The sequence below is a fragment of the Halyomorpha halys genome, unplaced genomic scaffold (genome assembly GCF_000696795.3).
Source record: "Halyomorpha halys isolate HHAL.00 unplaced genomic scaffold, Hhal_1.1 Scaffold1622.1, whole genome shotgun sequence".
In the NCBI taxonomy this organism is placed as follows: domain Eukaryota; kingdom Metazoa; phylum Arthropoda; class Insecta; order Hemiptera; family Pentatomidae; genus Halyomorpha; species Halyomorpha halys.
This window is the reverse complement of record NW_027109966.1, coordinates 52,615-72,847: the sequence shown is the minus strand read 5'-3', so window position 1 is coordinate 72,847 and position 20,233 is coordinate 52,615. Positions and strand designations below refer to the sequence as shown.

Below are 20,233 nucleotides of genomic sequence, written 5' to 3'. Positions count from 1 at the left end.
ATTTTTTTTATTTATTTATTTATTTTATTTTATTCTATTTTTTTTTTTTTACTTTTATCATCCCATAGGCGTTGATGACCAGAGGGTTTTACGCCTTTAAGCAAAAAATCAACAACTAAAAAAAATTAATTTTTTTCATTGTTTCTTATAACTTATTATTATTATGTACTTTCCAGTTTTTTAAAGGCATCTTTTATTACGTACGTATAGGTATAATTCTTCCTATGATTATATTCTTTCATTCTATAAGGCGGTTGGTTTCAATTCCTCTTGACCTGGGTAACACTCATACCTAGGATCCATTGTGTTTAGAGAATCCGTGCACTATTAAATTAGAATTGCAATCGATACATTAATGTAAATAAATAATTGTTGGTTATATGATAACAAAATAGTTGTCAAGAATTACCGTCCGGTCTTCAAGTCGATGAGACGGTTGCTACTCTAAACCTAAAAATCTTAGCAAGTTCTTAGGATGCAGCCTTATTTGAATGGTTTTAACAGGAAAATTCACTGTCATAAATAGACAAATAGTACGGACTACGGCGACGGTCGCTATGTCGCTTATTATAGTTGTAGTAGTTATTAAGTTGGCTCTAAAATCAATCGGAACCTTGGAGTAGGAATGTTCAATAAGAACATTAAACTACATTCAGAAATTTGATTTTTTTTTAAGTCCGACTAAGCGACATCAGGGTCTCTGGATAGTGCCAACTTTTGTCTTGTCAGGGCGCCCTTTATTGCCATAAGTGGAGGTAGTCTGTACAGATAAATACACTTTTGGCCTAGTGGTCTCCGATATTAAATGCTGAAAAATATTATAAGTATCTACATATTGCTCCTTTGCTTTAACAGAGGCACATCTGACTAAAAAAAATTTTTTGGTTCTATTTTGAAATACGCTTATTCCAATATTATCGTACACGGGTGTCTACTTTTGTCCCTGGATAGACTTTACTAAAGCTGGTAGGATTTTTTTCTTTTCTTATGTCGGCCCCGTCCGACACCCGTTGGAGTCTTACATTGAGCTGGTAGGATTGTTAAAAAGAGTAATAGTTTACCTCAGCTCTCCCAAAAAGGCGGGAACAATTACTTCTTGACCAGACTGTAAGTCGATAACTATATAGGTTAGTTTATAATATTAACTGCCTTTTAAGAGGGAAAATTTCTTTACCTTCACGCTTACTTCTTTCTCGCTTTAGTTAAAGTTTAACTTATAAATATGGACATCATAGTTTCAATGCGCACACGGCGCCATCGATTCTGCACACACAGTGTACACTCGACAAAGCCCTTAAAATACCCACGGGTAGAAGAAGGCAGCACACTTCAACTGACATCATTGTACCACATCATCTTATTTTCAATGGCGGGTACGAAAAAAAAAATGTTTACGACCGATATTACTCTCGGAATCTTGTACTTTTTCCCATATGAAACTCTACTGTCAGACAATCTGCAGTATTAGATATTTAATATTAGAATACATTTTACAAAATAGCAATATGACAGATATTACAAAATAAAAATAGATACTATATATTTAAAGCTATCATTGGAATCTATAAGCAGAAACCCTACAAATGAAGCATTTATTTTATATTTACTTAATAGGTAATATACATTTTAATGTTTTAATTTTACAAAAAAAGAACTCAACAACGTATATTGTATAAGCAAATATAGGATGTCACTACAAATATTTGGGGGGGGGGATATAAAATTTCTTAATTGACAAATTAATCCCAAAATTGATCCCATATTTCTATATCTGATAATGCCCTAATTTTTCCCATAGGTATCATTCTGAGGTTTGACATTTAACTCTTAATCTGCTCTATGAATATAAGTCCGAATATTCTCCTGTATTTATTGGGTCAACTTAATTAGACTATTTCCTCCAGTTTCCTTTTTAATTATTTTCAAATAGGAACTTTTTCTTGATCCTTTAGTAATAGTTCTTACGTCCATTCTCTCTAGAGGGAAAAATTCCCTGTTGAGTGGGGGGATAATTCGTGTTTAAAAGGTTTATAGTCTGGTGAAGAAGTAATTGTTCCCGCCTTTTACCTAACCATTAACTATTACCTTAAAAAGTAACCTAAAGCTTCAAAGCAATCTTTAGAATGTGTCAAACACATTTTTTTTGCCAGGTGTCACTATTCAAACAAAGCAACGATATGTTTACAGACTCCTCTGAGCATCGAAATCCATCGAGAGCATAGAAACGCTCCAAGAAGGAAAAATATTAAAAGCTTCATTTGACAAAAACTATTTTATAAAAATTTTGGGTTTTGTACAAAATCTTTTATAAACCGCTTTTTTAAAAAATACTAATATAATGATTTCAATAATTATTAAAATTTGTAAATGCCATCAGCATTGATACAAATGTGGTATATATGATTCATTAAATATATAAATAGTAACGTATGCATATTAATAAAGAAATTTAAACAAGGATTATCACATTTGAGGCGTATTGATATAATATCTGTAATATCGAATCTATTTTACCTCTGATTGAAAGTGTACTTATAAAGTGATTGATATTAAATTTAAAAAAAATATATATAAGGGACATACCTGATTGGTTCGTTAGTTACAAGACCAAGGAAACCCAATAACAACACTATCGAATGTGAAATCATGATGACAATCCACCATGAGACACACACTCCTGCGACAGAAGAGTAACTAATGTTTCTTTTCAACCCAGAACATCCACTCGGTAAACTTCGGGAAACATCGACCCAGTTCGGCAAACGAACAGTTCATTTAAAAACGCAATAAATACTTTATAATACTTGTAATACCATCCACTGTTGAAAGCAAGTTTAAAAAAGTAAAGTTAGCAATTGACAAAAAATACTGACTTTACTGTAAAATACAGAAAATGTTCTTACCGAATCTCAAATCGTGGTTGAAAAGGGTTGTAATAATTATTTGCAATTTTACCAAGATTTTTTTTACTAAGCGAATTACTTTATAATAATATGAGCACCAAGTAATTATATATTTCTAGTTTTTAACTGAATTCAGAACTCGATTCATAAAATGGACCTTATCCAACATGGGAGAGGTTTTTTTACAAAAGGCCTTGAAGCAATTCTGTGATTCACAAAGGAATGTGATTCACAGAACCCATACGATATCAGGAACCTGCTTTGTGCAAGATTATATTAAATATTTCGCTGTTATTTTTCTTTCAGTTATTTCAGCAACTCGGTTAATTCGGCAATCTTAGTCAAGTAAATTGGGATTTTGGTTTAAAAAAAATCAAGCAAAGTAAGGAAGCTGTGTTAATTCATGTATTTTGCCTCTAAAAAGAAGAAACTAAGGTTGGGATTTCTGTGGTGAGCTTTAAGCAGACCTCTAAAAATACATCGGAGTTTTCCAACTTTTTTATCGCATATAAAATAATATAAAAAATAAACGCTTTATTGAAAAAATTCACAGCATTGAATGACTATCATAGCATTAGGATACGATCAAGGGTTGTTTTAAAAACGATAGTCAAGTAAGTCCCTGATTTTTCAACTTTTGGAATTTTTTCCATTTTATAAACTTTGATCTTTAGTCAATGGCATAATCTATAGACATAAAAAAGAGTCATTAGATAGCTAGTTAGATTATTTACAACTATTATTGTTTACATTTTTTGTGATAAGATCGATCGTAAAGCTGCGATTGAAGAGAAAAGTTTACAAAATTGAAAAATCAAACATTTACTTCACTATCGATTTGAAAACGCTCCTTGACCGAATCCAAGTGTTATGGTAGTCATTCCACGCAAAATTTAATGCTCTATATTTTATGAAATAATCACTTTTTCAATTAAGAGTTAAGGTTCTGTATTATTCTAATTATTCGAAAAGAAATAGGACAAATTTTTAACTACCACCTGAAGCTCACCACGGAAATCGGAGCCAACTTACTTCCTTCTTATTAGTGGCAGAATACATCGATCAGAACAATTTCCAGCTTTATTTGAAATTTTTGCTATCATGGCCATTTTTCAATCTAATTTTACTAGACAATCCATTAAATTAAAGAAGGTTTTAGTTAATATCAAAGTGATCTTAGATTTCCAAAACAAATTTTAGCGATAAAATAGGTTGATGAAATTTAATAGTATGTAAAATTTGCAAACAAAGAAAATTAAAAATAGTTATTAATTAATGGCCAATGTTGAAGGGGAGGCGTTGACTTTTTTCATTAAGTAGCAGCCACACGAAATGAAAAACTTGATCCCACCCCCTCCGACCATGGTTAGAATACGTAGATAACCAGGTTAAGGTGTCACCCGTAGATAACCAGGCAAACATCACCTTAACGGTACTAAATGATTTTTAAAATTACAGGAACTTTAATTTTTGAGATCTAGTAGTCTTCGATCTTTGTTTATCTAGATTGGCATAGAATGAGCTTATAGGCTAGTGGTTTCTAGCTCTTAGAATTCTGCGGCCCACTTAGCCAGAAACTGAACCATTCGCGGCCCAATAAGACAGAACTATGCGTGGCTCACCGCCTTCTTGACTTGGAGCCAAAGGGGTCCTCTCTGGAAAATATTTAATAATTAGTTTGCTTAAAAGTGCTTTTTGAGGGACTTTCATAAATTATTCAGCAGTTAAAAACTTTCAGCTGAAAACATTAGCTAAGGTAACAATTATTGCTCATATAATCCACCTGTGGGACACGAACAACCAGTTGGGAACCACTGTTATACGGATTTTCTCTTTTGAATGGTCTCTGATACAGCTGGGATATAACAGAATATTCATCAGTGTTAAGTAAAAAGAGTGAACCCAGCAATTTTCAAAAGAATATATTTTAGTCTTTACCTGGTTTAGAAAATTGTTTTTGGATGAAAAACCAATATTTTTGAAAGCCTAGAACGTTCCTGATTATGTTTCTCATATAGTTAAACTATTTAGTATTTATGGACTGATGATGTAAAGACTACCCAAAAACCATTTTTACATAAGCCAGGCGATAAGAATAAATTTAATATTTATTCCATTTATTTACATGAATAATATTCATTTCCTATTTTTTTTTCAATTATAGGAAATTGAAATAAATAATTTGCTTCATTTATTTAAAAAAGTAAAAAAATATATGTCTATATTCTCAGGGTGTATTTTATGTAGTCTTAGGTACACTCTATACCTCCTTTTCTACAAAACGTTCATTTGGACCTTATCCTATTCGCAACAGAACAGAAGAAACTTGATTTTTTTTTTTTTTTTTTTTTTAGCAAGTCAATACTCAACTGTATGAGAAAGAGCTGGACGTATGGTCCTTGTTGTATACCGAAGGAACTGAGGAACAGAGATTCCATCCTGTTAAGGTAGATTTTAGGTAGATGGAACCCAATCAATCATTAATGAGCCTCAACTGGTTATTAATCACCACAAGCATGGGAAATAGGTCAGGTAAATGGTCGGAATTCATTCCAAACTTCAGTATATTATAGAAATATTCGGGAGAAATGTGACAGTTCTCTAAGAAATAAGATTCATTTTAGTTTATTTTTCTAATAAGAGATCAATTTTGAACGAGTTAAAAAAAACCTAAATTAGAGTTGTGTTGAGATACAAAAATATTTAAAATAAAATCGAAAAATATTACTTATGAACGATTGAAACATTGCGTGTTTTTTTCAATATGACTCGATCGAAAATCTTCCTTGGTATATTGATCTAATTTCTAATAATATCGACATTTTTCTTTCTTTCATTTTTTATTTCCCTTGATAAAAAAGCCAATGGGTTATCAACTTAACGCATCTATCGCAGCAGTTTTTTCGCAAGGTCTCCGTCAGTAATTAGCACTATTATTCATTAATTAATAGGACATATACATACTCCTTTCAGATTGGAGTTATTTCATTGCATATTGCATAGTAATAATCCTTTGAAAATTATATTTATTAACGAAAAAAGCCTGCTAAGCCCGCTTACTGGACTCGATCCTTCCACATATACCTTTACCTGTATTAAAACAAAAACCTATGCCAACACAATCCAGGAAGGGTCTTTGGTTCAGTACTTAGTTAGGAAGTAAGGTATGTAAAAGATGGTCATGTGGTCATGTGTCCTGCGAACTCATACTCCTATTAATTCATTAATGTGAATATTTAATTCAATATAAAGTCAACAACCTTTACGGAGAGCTAGTTTATCAAGCCTGGGAGGAAGCGACCCAAGGTAAGCGTTGAAAGTATAATTCACTTTTACTTATATTCATCTTCGATAGCAGGAGTGGGGATAACACTCACATTGTTACAAATTTATTTTTGATTTGTAAAAATCCTCTATGTTGAAGGAATTTGTTTCATGTAAATGAAATATTTCGTAAAATACTAATTTTTAATCAACATAAAAAAGAACTTTTTGTTGAGGTTAAACCATCAAAAAATCCTACTTTTTGGAGTTAAATATTAATTTTCATTTTTTTATACAAACATATTCTTCATTATCGATTGTTGTGGTGGATCTTATCTATCCGGTTATGATAAAGTCTTATCTTGGTCTGGTCATATAACAACCACAAAACTGGACAATTACGTCATTAGTAGCAATCTATCTACATATTATCTTATCCACCCATACTTGTAACTGTTTAAAACATTTTAAAAAATGATTGTTTCCGAATCCTACAACTTTCTGGTTTAATTAAAATTGAATCATTTACACAATGGACAATTTTAATAATAAAGTTTAATTAGTACAAAACATGATATTAATTAAATGAGTGTTTTAATAGATATTTTATTTAACGTACCTGTGGGCTTAAAAATGACAAGCGAATCCAGGCAACCCCTGATACTCAACTGAGAAGTGAAGAACATTTTTTTTCTTGAAAAATTATTATCATTACATATTGCTGTTTTGATTAAATAGCTCATCTGACAAAAATTTTGTGTTTAATTCGTAACAACTATAATTGCTTTGGGACAGTCAGTGTGACGGCGTATTTTTCCCTAAAACCCTTAAGACACAAGGGTCCCATAATACTTAAAAACGATACAATTTTCATTTTCTTACTTCCAAAAGCATACCAAGGAACCCTAAGATGTTAGAATATGAACAAACTGGGATAATAATTATAGTTCAAAGGGTTGATTACAAGGTATGCAAAGAATGTTGAACAGGGGTGGACTCAACTAAAATGTTTTCACTGTTTTATTTGTTACGGTTATATAACATAAAACGTTCTTACTGTAGTAGTATGCTCATAACAAAGACTACATAATAATTAGCAGCCAAACAAAGAACATAACGGCTAGTGTCCTACAATTGATATATTCACAGTTTGCCACAGAGCAACTTGTATACGATAAAACGTGAATTTTTATATCACACTTTAACAAAGAAGAGTTATAGGTACAATATTTTATGAAAAACTCGCCAATCTGCAGGAAGTAAAAAAGATCCAGGGGAAAGCGAACGTTAGATAAAATTATAAGAAGATGGTCAGAGTTGTGGTCAAAAAGAACAAATATTTTTTAACTATTTAATGTCCGACGTTTCGCCCCACTTTGAAGGGCTTTATCAGGGCTGTGAGTGTGTGTGTATGTGTATGTTAGATAAAAAGGTATGACGGTAGAAGGTACAGATGCCAAAAACGAGGCATATAAAAGCCTGGTTCAAAATTGTCACATGAGACGGACCTCTGAGGAAGGAAATAGCAACTGGATCGTAGGAAGAAAAGGGATTGAAAAAGGAAGCTAGAGAAAACGTCAGAGCACATAACAAATATTGAAGCAAGGCCTGTCTAAATGACAATAAAAGAAGGAGAAAACCCTTCAATCAATGGGTTAGGTCATGCAGAGAAGATTCTTACTCGGCGGTCTCACACCTTCGATTCCCTTTTTAATGAGGACATGGGAAACCCAGACGAGTTTTCAGTCCCTGGTGTTTAATAATAATTAAGCTGCAGGTGGAGATTTTGGCGGAGCTCCTTAGGTAGTGGGGAGTTTCAAAGAGCTTTCTGAAACGTCATCCCCACCAGATGGTGGATTAGAGGAAAACACAGATGTGTTTCAGAGACGATGCTTTATCAGTGGAAGAAAGGAGGGAATCATCCAGGACTGCTTCGATTAACGCAGGAACTCTCTTCTCCAATGTCCTTGCGAAGTTCTTTCCAGAACATACAGGATTTGGCGAGAAACCTTGACTATCACTGATGCAATAAAATTATTTTAAAAAATTCTTTCCATTATCTTTTTTATAAGTTCCTATAGCTGGGAGAAAAATATCAGGAAGGTCTCAAAGGAGGAAGACCTACAGTTGATTGGATGTTCACCCTTCGGATAATACTCCCAGCTAATCCAAAGAGTACAAGATAGCCGATCCATTACCTGTTTATTGAATTTTGTAGTGCCTGAGACAGTACTAAGAGGCCTAAATTAAATTCATCCCTAGGTGTACTAGCAACTCTCCGAAACTTGTGTGCCTGACAAGAAGGCTTAAGATGATGCTCATATTAGATTAAATACATATACAATATATATATTAGTTTACAGAAATGGTATGTAAAAAATTGTTTATTGTTTATAAACCAGATGAGTAGCTACATCGCAGTAGGTAAATCGTTCTAAAATCTAAAATTTAAGATCGATTAGTAATTAGCATAAACAAGAAGGTTGCAAAGGGTTATAGGAGGCGGGACCTTATGAATTTAAGATAACAATAAATTTCTCCTGAGGATTAAGTTTTACCTGGTCTTCGTGAAGGGAACAGTTTTTAAAAAATGGTGGTAGCTATAGGATTTGAAGGTAGTGCCAATAAGTTGGGAATAGGTATCGTCAAAGATGGGGAAGTACTGTCTAATTGTCGTCGAACATACATTACTCCTCCTGGGGAAGGTAAATACCTGACCTTAATAATGTGTGTCCTGCAATTTATTGTATATGTAATCATCAATAATTGTTTCCATTTAGGTTTTTTACCCAGAGAAACTGCAGAGCATCACCGGGCAAACATACTAACTCTTCTCAAAGAATCATTAGATGTAGCAAAGATGACTCCTAAAGATATAGATATTATATGTTTCACTAAAGGACCAGGGATGGCACCACCTTTATTAAGTGTTGCAGTAGTAGCCCGGGCCATTTCTAAATTGTGGAAAAAACCTATCGTTGGTGCCAACCATTGTATTGCTCGTATCCTTTGAATTAACCAATAGACTAAATTTTTATAAGATCACAAAGACAAATTTTGCATTCATATCTACAAGTAATGGTATATTGAACATATTTTGTTACAATTTTTATTCTATTTGTTATGTTTTCTATCATATTGCTAGGACATAACTAAGGTTTAATAAAGGATTCAACCAAATTAGTTTGTCTTGAAGATCAAGGTAAATTAAATTAATGATTTTATTTACAGATTTTTTTTCTTAATTTAAATTATAGAGTGTATTAGGTCAGTTTGAAATTGTTGGTTCCACCATTTAAAGAGTATGCTGTTTGATTGAAAGAGTAGTTCAGCCATTAAAACCAAAACTAAGATAACAGGTTTCTGGCTGCCACTTTATAACCACAACCATTATAAAAACTGATGACATTATCTTTTGTACTTCCACTTTAACTATTCTGGTTTTATTTGTCTAATGTCTAATAAGAATAGCCTTGCACTACAGCTTCTTATAGGCTTAATACAACAGCTTGTGGGTTTCTAGATTTGTTCTAACTAGATTCGAAAGAAAAAAGAAGTTGAAGATTATTTTAATTTTGATATACCATTTTCAGGTTATTATTAGCAAAATGTAATTAACAAAAGCGTTAATAATATTTGATTTTACTATCCATATCCCGCCTCCTGAATGCCACCTTAACACTCTCCTCCCAGGAAGTGCATGGTCTTCCTCTTGGCCTTCTTACCTCCACCCGAGTCTCATATTTCTTTCCTGGTCCATCCAAAGGAGGTGTCTGAATCATATTAGCTTGTGTCCCTCTAGGATGCTTTCAGTTAGTTTGACTCCAAGGTTAGTCCGAATGGTACTATTCCGTACTCTTATCTCGTGTCGTTAAAAAAATAATTTGTTTTTCTTTCCTTAACAATAAATCAAGATATTGAAATGGGGCGGCAAATAACGGGAGCTGAGAATCCAACAGTACTATATGTAAGTGGAGGAAACACTCAAGTAATTTCTTATTCTAGAGGTAAATACAGAATATTTGGTGAAACAATTGATATCGCTGTAGGAAATTGCCTCGATAGATTTGCTCGTCTTATACATCTTTCAAATGATCCTAGCCCAGGTTATAATATTGAGCAAATGGCAAAGAAGTGAGTACATTTTTTTTAAATTATTTTTAAAGTCAATATTATGTGAATAATTCTTTTTTAAAAAGTTCAATTTCTTAATAAATTTTAAGTTAAAATTTAATTACTTAAGATAAATTCTCTATTTGGTTTGTTTATAGAGGAAAAAGATTTTGTACTTTACCATATGTGGTAAAAGGAATGGATGTTTCTTTCTCTGGAATTCTATCTTGGTTAGAAGAAAGGTTAGATATTCTTAAAAAGGATGGTTATACTGATGAAGATTTGTGTTTTTCATTACAAGAAACAATATTTGCTATGCTGGTCGAGACAACAGGTACTTTAACATATTGAGTTGTGTAAATATTAGATGAAAAATAACATATTTTGTATTTTAGAGAGAGCTATGGCACATTGTGGATCTAATGAAGTTCTTGTCGTCGGTGGTGTTGGCTGCAATGTTCGTCTCCAGGAAATGTTAGGATCAATGGCTGAAGACAGGAATGCTAAATGCTATGCTACTGATGAACGGTATATTTTTCTTAGTTTCTTTGATGATTTTCACAATTCACTTTGATTATTTACTTAATGTAACCAAAATAAAAACTGTTAATATTGTAGTAATATTGATAATCAATAAAAAATTATTATTTAAATAATAAAATATATTTAAAATAAAAAAATATTTCTAGGTATTGTATTGATAATGGTGCAATGATAGCACATGCTGGCGCACTACTCTATTTACACTCTGGAGAAACAAAATGGGAAGATACACGTATAACTCAAAGGTAAGATTTGTTTAATAACTTACTAATTAGCGCATGAGTTCCCATTAATTTCAGATCTGCTTTAAATGTTAATTATTCTCTACCTTCTTGTACCAAATAGGTTAAAAATAAAATTCATAAAAGTAAAAAAAAAATTAATTTATGATCATAAATGGAAAATTATGAGTTTATTATATTTATCGTTAGTTTAAGAATAATTGGATTTTAAAAATGAATTATTTTCTATTTTGAAAATAAGCAAATCTGTAAATTGTCATTTTTCATTTTGATTAGTAACAATTGAGATATTGTTAGTATATATTTTTTGTATGTATAAAAACATTTAATTATGGGGAGATTCACATTTATGTCACATATCTGAATCGGCGAGAGATTTCAGTCTTAACCACTAATATAGAACTGAATCAGGGTCACTAAGAGAAAAAGAGTTAATTTTTTTTTTCCCTCTTGAAAATCTCTTTTTTTCCTTTGCATTTTATGATTGATGGTATGGATATCAAAACTTTGGATTTGCTGTTATTTATATATTAAGCCTTTTAAATGTAAAATTATCGGTATAATTTAAATGCAGCTTGGTATAGGATTTAAAATGGCATAAAAATGCTTTTCAACTATTCCTTAATTTAGTAAAAAAAATAAATCAAAATATACTTATTAATCTTCTCATTTTATATAAAACTGTACTCAAACTTAGTGTAGTGATTTTGAAAATAAATATGTTTTAATTTAGTATAAAATTAAACCTCGATCCATTAAATATTAATTTTTTTGGCAACCTGGTATTGACTTAGATAACTTTTATATCAGCATGACATTGAGGATATCAAACCTATCTAGCAAATATATGATATAATAAAAACATATATGTATGTCATAAAGATTATTTATATTATAAATATTATTAAAGTTAAAAAATACTAAAAAAATGAACCTCTTGATTAGTTATATTTTTTTTGTTATTTTCTTTTTAAATAAAACTGTCACTAACTTTCTATAAATTTACACATTATAGTATTTGCATGGAACCTTAGGCTTTTTGTTAAGCCTTATCTTGCTATAAAATATTTTTTCTTAAACTAATTTTATAATTACATATATGTTTTTGAGGTCTACATGTGCTTCATATTCTTATCATTTCATTTTTAGGTTCAGGACTGATGATGTTGAAGTAACCTGGAGGTGAAATTTTTGTTAAAAGTTGTACAGGGTTATTAAATAAAAATATATTTCAAATGTTAATTTTTATGTTTAAACCCAGAAGAGACAACTCTCAGATCAACAAGACAAAATTATTATAGTTTATTTATTAAATGTTATAAAAATATATTTTTTATTTATTCAAAAATTTAGATGAAGAACTAGAGTATTATGCTTAAAAGATATATTAATTCACAGATGAATGGCTGATATATCTGGCTCAATTGTAAAAAGTTTAATCAAATACAGAATTTAACACGATCAACATACAAGCCTTTCTTTTTCACTTTTACACCTTCCCAGTAGTCAATTTGGACAATAGAGTAGGATTTGAAATTTCGTCCTTTTGTAGAATCGAGTCTTTATGAAGTATTCAGGGACATAAAACATCCTCATAGAAACAATCAATTTTAAAAGCTGTCTGATAGAAAACCAAACAAAAAAGGAACACCTATGGGATGTGTTATAACTCATTTAATTAATTTCTGAACACAGAAATGCAATTGGTTCTACATTTGTAATTAATTTTTGATTCGATAGAATTTATGCTTGGGAGTTATTTCCACTCTTGTGGATTAATCTCATTTCCCTGCCACCATATTCTTGTGGTCGAGCTAGAGATACAGTATTAAAATATTTTAAGAGCAACATATATATTCTTTCATAAAATTTGAATTAGGGTATATCCTAACTACATAGTTTGTACTATTAACCATAAGTTTAACTATTTTTGCTGTCTTATTCTACTTCCTGGTCCAACTGATGGTCAAAAGGGATTTTAATGATACAATATTTATAATAGTAACATAAAATCAAATCTTCACTACCCATATAGTTTAAAATACAAATATTTATTTAGTTTTTTGCATTTAAAGTAACAAAAATTCAAAAAATAAAAACAAACTATGTGTAGTTTTATGTCTACACAATGCCCTAAATTAGGGCCTTCATGAAATTTTATCAGATTTTTTTAAAAAATATAATTAAGGATTGATGCTTTTGACTATCCATTTCTGAGATTTTGGGAAGCAAACAACATCACTAATAGACTCTTCTCGTGGAGCTTCATCTTCGAACCTAATTTTTCGCTCCTTATTTTCTACTTTAATAAGATTAGAGTAATCAATAATTTTCTGTTTCTTTTTGGGACGGTCTTCTTCGCTAAAAAATAAATTGTAAATTTAATTTTGCAAATTGCTTTGATAAATTAAAATTTAATTTATTCTATTGATTTATATGATTCACAAGAGCATATAGACAAAATTTACCTCATTAATTTGGAAACAGTAATACATGTAATTCTGCATGAGGTCGGATACGATGTTTTTTTCTTCGGCTTTTTAGAACTCAAGTCGTATACAGAAATTAGACCTAAAAATTTTTTATTATATAAATAGTACAAAAATGAATTAAATATTTTTCTGATAGATGTTGGGAGAAAAGGGGTATGATGAGTATTGTGGTAATGTACGGGATATGTGATCCATTAAGCAGGCAATCATAATTTTAATTATTAATATTCCACAACATTAATTACTAAACAAATAAATGAAGGTTTCATCTGAAAAACAGTTTAACTCCAAGTTTTTGATTTTATTATTTTGGGACAATAATGTACTTCCAAGATAATCAAATCTAGTAGTGTATACTGTTCAACAGAAAACATGCCAGGTAGGTAGGTAAATGGCTAGTTTAGGAATAGTAGCTGAGGGGAAATAAATGAAATGAATAAATAAAAATGAAATGAATGAATCTTAATTTTGTTCCACTTTAATTATTTGAGAAATGGAACTATACTATTTTTCCTCTGGAACCTTCATAACAGTTAAGTTAACAATTTTTTAACAGTTAAATCAGCACGTTTTATGAAAAGTCATTAATTTTATGTTTTCAAGATATCTCAACAACAAAAAAAAAGTAAAAGCAATTCAGATATAGACAATGTTTACAAACCTTGCCCATCTACACTAATTAAATAGTTTTCGAACGAGCTAAGTGCCTTCAACCTTATAGTCCCTTCTTTTAGCTCCCATAATTTTTCATTTGACTTAAAAGAATAGCAGGTTATACACCCTGACCAATCACCTATACAAACTTTTCCTTCCTAAAACAAAGATAAATTAATAAAAAAATTACTTAACTGGTTCATATATTCAATATAATTACAACTACTGATCATTACCAGATGTCTAATAAAATAATAACAGTCAAAAACTCTAAATATTAATAAAAAAAACAAACAGAGAGGGTTAAAATATGAAAATAAATAAGTCAATTTATGTTAGATAGAAAGCAACATTAAAATAAAAATCATAATAATAAAAATAATGAGTAGTTTTCAGTTATTGGAGACAGAAAAAAAAAATTGTTGTATCAAGCAGATGTATTCCATGGGACTAAAAACATTTTAAAATAAAGTACACTAAAATGACAACTTAGATTAATGAAAATAAAAAAAAAAATCCATAAAACATTCTAGATTAAAATTAATTACTTAGCACATTTCAATAAATAATTTAGTAAATTTTATCTTCTGTCACTTTAAAGAATTGGTTAAATTAAAAAAGAATTATCGCCCTCTGAAGTGAGCAGAATAGTATATTCCTTAATACTCAAACCCACTGTAGCAAAATTACGGAATTATTTGCTATTTTTTTCAATATCTGTGTTTCTATTTTAGAGCCCCTGTCTCCTAACAGGAAAGAATGAGCTCCTCTTACAATATTTAAAAAATATAGGAAATTGCTGTTATATTTTAATTATTATTATTATTCTGGGATTAATATTTGCTGCATTAAGCTATAAGAGGGAATATATAGGAAGATGGTCAGGGTTGTGGTCAAAGGAGAAACAAAAATAGTTTACATTATTTTTAACTATTTAAACTATTTTTATTTCTCCTTTGACCACAACCCTGACCATCTTCCTATATATCAATTTTCACGGTCAACTATATATAAATATATCAGAGGGAATGTTTGACAATTAGTAAAATTTTGATACCTTACATGATTTCGAGAAGTTACTTGTCTACCACAATTTTCATTTTTCTACTTAAAATTAATTTCCATTTATTAAAATAAAAATATTCTTTTGTGAAAATTTAAAATAATTTTTTTTTAGAAAAATAGATAAATTAAATATGAAGGTGATAACATTACCCCTCGGCAATCTATCTCACAGAATACAAAACTTTATAGACTTATTTTTTTTTTTTACATTGCTTCTGTGGAACTGTTTCAACTGTGTGACAAACAGCAGAAGACTTTCAGTGTTGTAATTAATTATTATTACAGAAGAATTGTGAAAATTATCAGGGTATGTAGATATACAAGGCATAAAAATAAAAAATCTTTAGCTTCAATACATCGGCCAAAACAGATGCATCAATATTGAAGGAAAGTTCAAATGTTAATATGTTATTTATTTATTAGTATATTTCTTTTAAAAACATACGTTGTTTTCTTCATTAAATATTCTTATCAATATTGGTAATTCTATTGTCATAATGCATAAGAGCAAATAATGCCTAAAAAACAATTTGTATCTTGTAAGATAAATGGCCTGCTTCGAAACATTTTACAGAAAAGTTATTTTTTATGTACTTATGAGATATATATACTATTCTGGGTTATTTCCTTAAAAAATTATGATTTAATAATTAATAATCAAAATTATACTATACTATATTATTACTTTTTGAGTCTATTTACCTAAATAATTGTTTATTGAACAATTATTCATTTTTCATCCTTTCAGAGCATAACAGTTAGCTATATTTCAATATTTTTTTTGTTCTATTTCAATGATGAACCTTTCAAATCGATAAAAAAAAAAAAAATTAACCACCCTTTAAAAGTTTCGGTTTTGTTTCCAGATAAATAGAATATTAAAAAAATTCTCTTCTAGACAATTGGTCCTAATATATATTATTATATAATTATCGCATAATAATTATAATTATTACACAATGTTTAATAATAATTAAAATATTCTGAAATAGATTGATGTAAAGGTTTGTTTGGTGAGACAAACAACAATGAAGTGCATCAAATGTGAGATTTAATAAATAATGCTACCTCAAATAATTTTTAATTTTTATTCAAATTCTCTTTATTTATTTGGTCTTAACAAATTAAATACAACCATAAACTACAAGTACAATTACTTGTAGTTAAACAATTTTTATTTGTTTGTATAAAATATATTGTATTCAGGTTAATATTAAAAATTATAAACAAAAAATAATTGTTTATAATTATTATATATCTTTGACCCCGTAAAGTGTTCGAAAAAAAACAAAAAAAAAAACAAATAATTACTCTGTCAAAAGATCCTAAGAAAATACATTTTAAATACTACAACCTATGAGTGTTATAATTCCACATAATTTAATTTTCACACAACCAACAAGAGTTTGAATTTAAACTAACTATATGTTACTTTTTATTTTATGTACCTGTATAAATGTAACACAAGATATCCGAGAACCAACTTTTAAACTATGAATTACTTTCGCTGTTTCAATAGCATAGATATCCAGAGAATTATCATTTACTATACCATAATATTCACCACATAAACTCCACTCAACTATTTCAGGCCGATTCACTTTTCTACAAACAACAAAACAAACTTACAGTTATATTATAAAGGTTTAAATATAGTGTAATTAGAATACATATATTTACTGATATCTTGTTTGAAACTGGTATTATTATTCAATTAAAATTAATTACATCCATAAAGACCCAACATTCTTTTTTAATAATAACTTTAACTGTCCAATGTTTCAAAATTGACATGAGACTATACAATTATATTTTAAGGTATGCTAATTTATAATTAATAATATTTTTTGAAAATTTATAATAGATTGTCCCTGATGATTTCCAGGTTGGTTGAATCATTGAGCATTTAAAATTATTAATAAAGAGAGTGTTGGGACTTAATTGATGTAATTCATTTAATAGAAGTGAAATTAGAACAAAACTGACATCTAATTAAATTATTTTTTATTGCCTTTGTCCCAAGTTTAACTTCAAGAATTTGCTGGTTAAAAACATTTCTACATTGTTTTTGACACCATTTCAAATTAGGTTTTTATAGATCAAAGGCTTTTAGTTCTTGTAATTTTGGTTAATAAAATGTAATATTGGTCATAATAGATCATATTCAATTATAAATGCTTAAATCATTAGAACAAAGGCTGTAGTGGCTAAGAATGCAGTCCAATAAGTGTCTTCATATTAGCAACATACTAATACTGAATGTCAGTATTTGGGAATATTAATTACACCATTTGTTTTAACTAACCAATGAAATCTAATAAATATTGTATTCATTTTTTATTTGGATAAATGTATACAAACAATTATTAATTACCCAGAAAGATTAACAGTGTACGCAGGTCTTCCTTTCACTAAATTCCATGTCCTGAGAGTTTTATCAGCACCAATAGAAAATGCCATCTTTCCACTAGGGTGGATGCTCAAATGAAGCACACCTTAAATATTAAATGATAATACTATATTATTTAAATACATAATGTTAAACAAACTTAAAATAGAGTATTTCAAAAGATTAATTAAAAATGTATGACATATGTTTTGTATCTATCATTTCAAACATGAACTGAAACATGAAAAACTTGAAAATGCAAATAAGAATAAATAAAATGAAAAAATAAAACATTGGAAGAAGATAGTTGACCCTATGAAGTAGATTGTAGGAAGACAGTCCAGGTGAAAGTTAATAATGGTACAAAATAGTAAAAAAACTATTTAATTGTAACCAACATTTATCTAAAAAATCACCTTTTAAATGAATGACTATAATATTTCAAGAGACTTATAGCTTAAGTTATTAAAATAAAAATTTTTTTTCTAGGTTCTAGAAATTATTTTTCTTAAACCACTTAAGTCCAAATTTAATAAACTCAGCCATGTGACAATAAAGAAAATCACCATTAACAATTTCAAATTCTTAGACGTGGTTTTTAAGATAAAGTTAACCTGATTCCATGAAAACCAATGCTCTGATTTAGATAATTTTAATTAGGTTTTATAGAAAATTATATCAACTTTCAATTGATTGGCTATAATATTCCAGGAGATGTAGAGTTTAGTTAGTTAAAAAATATTTTATTTTATTTTTTGTATCAGAAATAATTTTAAATACAACTCTTGGAATACAATTTTTTTTTAAACCCAGCCTTATTCCACATCAATAGCATAATGGGAACCACCACTAACAATTTCAAATTCAGAAGACTTATTCATGGAGAAGGGGAAATATTACACTTTAATCTGATCTAGGCCGCACTTAACAGTTTAATTTCAAAAATTTTAATTCTTACCCATTCCTTTGTGAGCTTTTGGCCATACTTTTTCCATAAACCAACTTCCAACTTTAAAAATAGCAATGCTTCCATCCTCACTAGCAGATATTAAGTGTGATCCATCAGGAGTAAACCGTACACAGGTAACAGTACCTAAATAAAATAAGAAATTATATAGATACAGAGGCTAACTAATATGTAAATACATGTATACAGTTTAGTAATTTTAACTATATGTTTAGAAGGAAAAATATATTAGTAGATAAATATGTTGTGAAAATATTAAAATCTTCAATATTAAGAATGCGGTTAATAAAAGAGTTTTAGAATCTAAAACCATCCTATAATTAGTTTAACAGTACACAAGTGTTGTGTGGCCACATAGTTAGTGGCCATGCACAACTGAAAGTTATGACCTGTTGTTGCGGGTACCTACACCTATATACTGCAATAACCTACACTATTAGTGTTACTGTTTTAATTGAATCACATTTACACTTGACCCATGCAGAAAAACAAACCCTTCAATGGATATTATTTTAAAATATCAATTACTTCATAGTGGTTTAATATTAATTATATTAAACAATAATACTATGCTTCTAAAACATATTTCATATTGTGATGGAATAAATGTGTTTTAATTACTTACAAACTACTGATGCTTATGTCATTATTTTACCTGAATGATTTGATAGAATGCCGCATTCTTTCCTGCACCTGAGATCATAGAGATGTACAGTGTCATCTGCTCCACCAGTAGCTAAGATATCATGTATTGGACCATTGTACACCCCAATTGATCTTAAGCTAGCATGATGAGAATGAGTCGCAACAGTTTGAACCAATTTGAGTTCCTGTCAAATAAAACTGTATCAACAAACATAGGGCTTAAACGTCGTTTCATTAAGTATTTCTAATACTAACCCCATCTGTATTAACACATTCATATCCAACAGTAAACTCTTCATAAGTTCCACCTAAAATTTCAAATAAAACACCTTCTTTCACAATCGGTTCCATAACTTGAGAATAAATAAGAACAAAAATTATCGAAGATAAAACATACTTTAAAAACCGATATTTCTAAATGAATAATAATATCACTAGATAAAAGTTTTCAAAATTCAGAAATTTGTCACGTGGGTTACATGTATAACATAACTTGGAACCTCCAATGTAAACTACACCGAGAGCTGAAAAGAGTTCTCCATAGAACTAGAGAATAATCATGGTTGTACTAACTTTTTACAAAACTAAAGATCAGTGATATTTTGTATTACAAATTCATAAAAATGGTAAAAAATTGGTTACATTAAACCTCAATTATAGCCATATTTCCCTCATCAAAATCTCTATCACGAATAATAATATCAGAACCCATTATTCCTGTTGATAGAGTATTTCAGGGTTAAAATCGAAAGGATTAGGGTGGGAAAAAGCAAAAAATTCGATTTAAAATGAGACAGTCGTCTATTTTCTACCTAACATAGAATTTTCGTGTAGCTAAATGGCTTATCGGAATAAATATTATACAGTCTAAATTTATGTAGTATTAGAAATGTAATCATTGTTATTAATGCTTTGATATTTTAGGCCTTTTAATTTTGTTTGCACTGGAGCAGTTT

At 29.5% G+C, this 20,233-nt stretch overlaps 3 protein-coding genes across 3 annotated transcripts in view; 1 reads left to right on the top strand and 2 right to left on the bottom strand.

The window, feature by feature from the left end:
• LOC106690232 (lysosomal aspartic protease) overlaps positions 1-2,808 on the bottom strand; it is a 17,247-nt gene extending 14,439 nt beyond the window's left edge. The window contains exon 1 of the mRNA XM_014435586.3: positions 2,584-2,808. Coding sequence (XP_014291072.2) covers positions 2,584-2,648 — 65 coding nt within the window. The 5' untranslated portion in view covers positions 2,649-2,808. The remainder of the gene's footprint in view (positions 1-2,583) is intronic.
• A 5,828-nt stretch (positions 2,809-8,636) lies between these two features.
• Tcs3 (Probable tRNA N6-adenosine threonylcarbamoyltransferase Tcs3) lies at positions 8,637-12,307 on the top strand. The gene is made up of 7 exons (XM_014435585.3): positions 8,637-8,872; positions 8,948-9,169; positions 10,082-10,301; positions 10,439-10,614; positions 10,676-10,808; positions 10,970-11,068; positions 12,215-12,307. Exons 1-7 carry the CDS (start codon positions 8,758-8,760, stop codon positions 12,249-12,251), a joined length of 1,002 nt encoding a protein of 333 aa, XP_014291071.1. The 5' UTR covers positions 8,637-8,757; the 3' UTR covers positions 12,252-12,307.
• Positions 12,308-13,110: 803 nt separating this feature from the next.
• LOC106690229 (p21-activated protein kinase-interacting protein 1-like) lies at positions 13,111-19,764 on the bottom strand. The gene is made up of 8 exons (XM_014435584.3): positions 19,533-19,764; positions 19,288-19,462; positions 18,624-18,758; positions 17,651-17,771; positions 16,725-16,881; positions 14,219-14,369; positions 13,534-13,636; positions 13,111-13,426 (listed from the first exon to the last, which is right to left on the bottom strand). Exons 1-8 carry the CDS (start codon positions 19,626-19,628, stop codon positions 13,249-13,251), a joined length of 1,116 nt encoding a protein of 371 aa, XP_014291070.1. The 5' UTR covers positions 19,629-19,764; the 3' UTR covers positions 13,111-13,248.
• Positions 19,765-20,233: the final 469 nt, after the last annotated feature.

Bases quoted from the DNA above. Each gene is read 5' to 3' on its own strand.
- Tcs3 (XM_014435585.3), top strand. From the start codon at position 8,758: ATGGTGGTAGCTATAGGATTTGAAGGTAGTGCCAATAAGTTGGGAATA. The intron at 8,873-8,947 runs GTAAATACCTGA...GTTTCCATTTAG, and splicing joins CATTACTCCTCCTGGGGAAG to GTTTTTTACCCAGAGAAACT. The intron at 9,170-10,081 runs GTATCCTTTGAA...CAATAAATCAAG, and splicing joins TGCCAACCATTGTATTGCTC to ATATTGAAATGGGGCGGCAA.
- LOC106690229 (XM_014435584.3), bottom strand. From the start codon at position 19,628: ATGGAACCGATTGTGAAAGAAGGTGTTTTATTTGAAATTTTAGGTGGA. The intron at 16,882-17,650 runs GTAATTAATAAT...TGTTGTTTGTAG, and splicing joins TACACTGTTAATCTTTCTGG to AAAAGTGAATCGGCCTGAAA. The intron at 13,637-14,218 runs GTTTGTAAACAT...AAAAATTTTTAG, and splicing joins AATTAGTGTAGATGGGCAAG to GTCTAATTTCTGTATACGAC.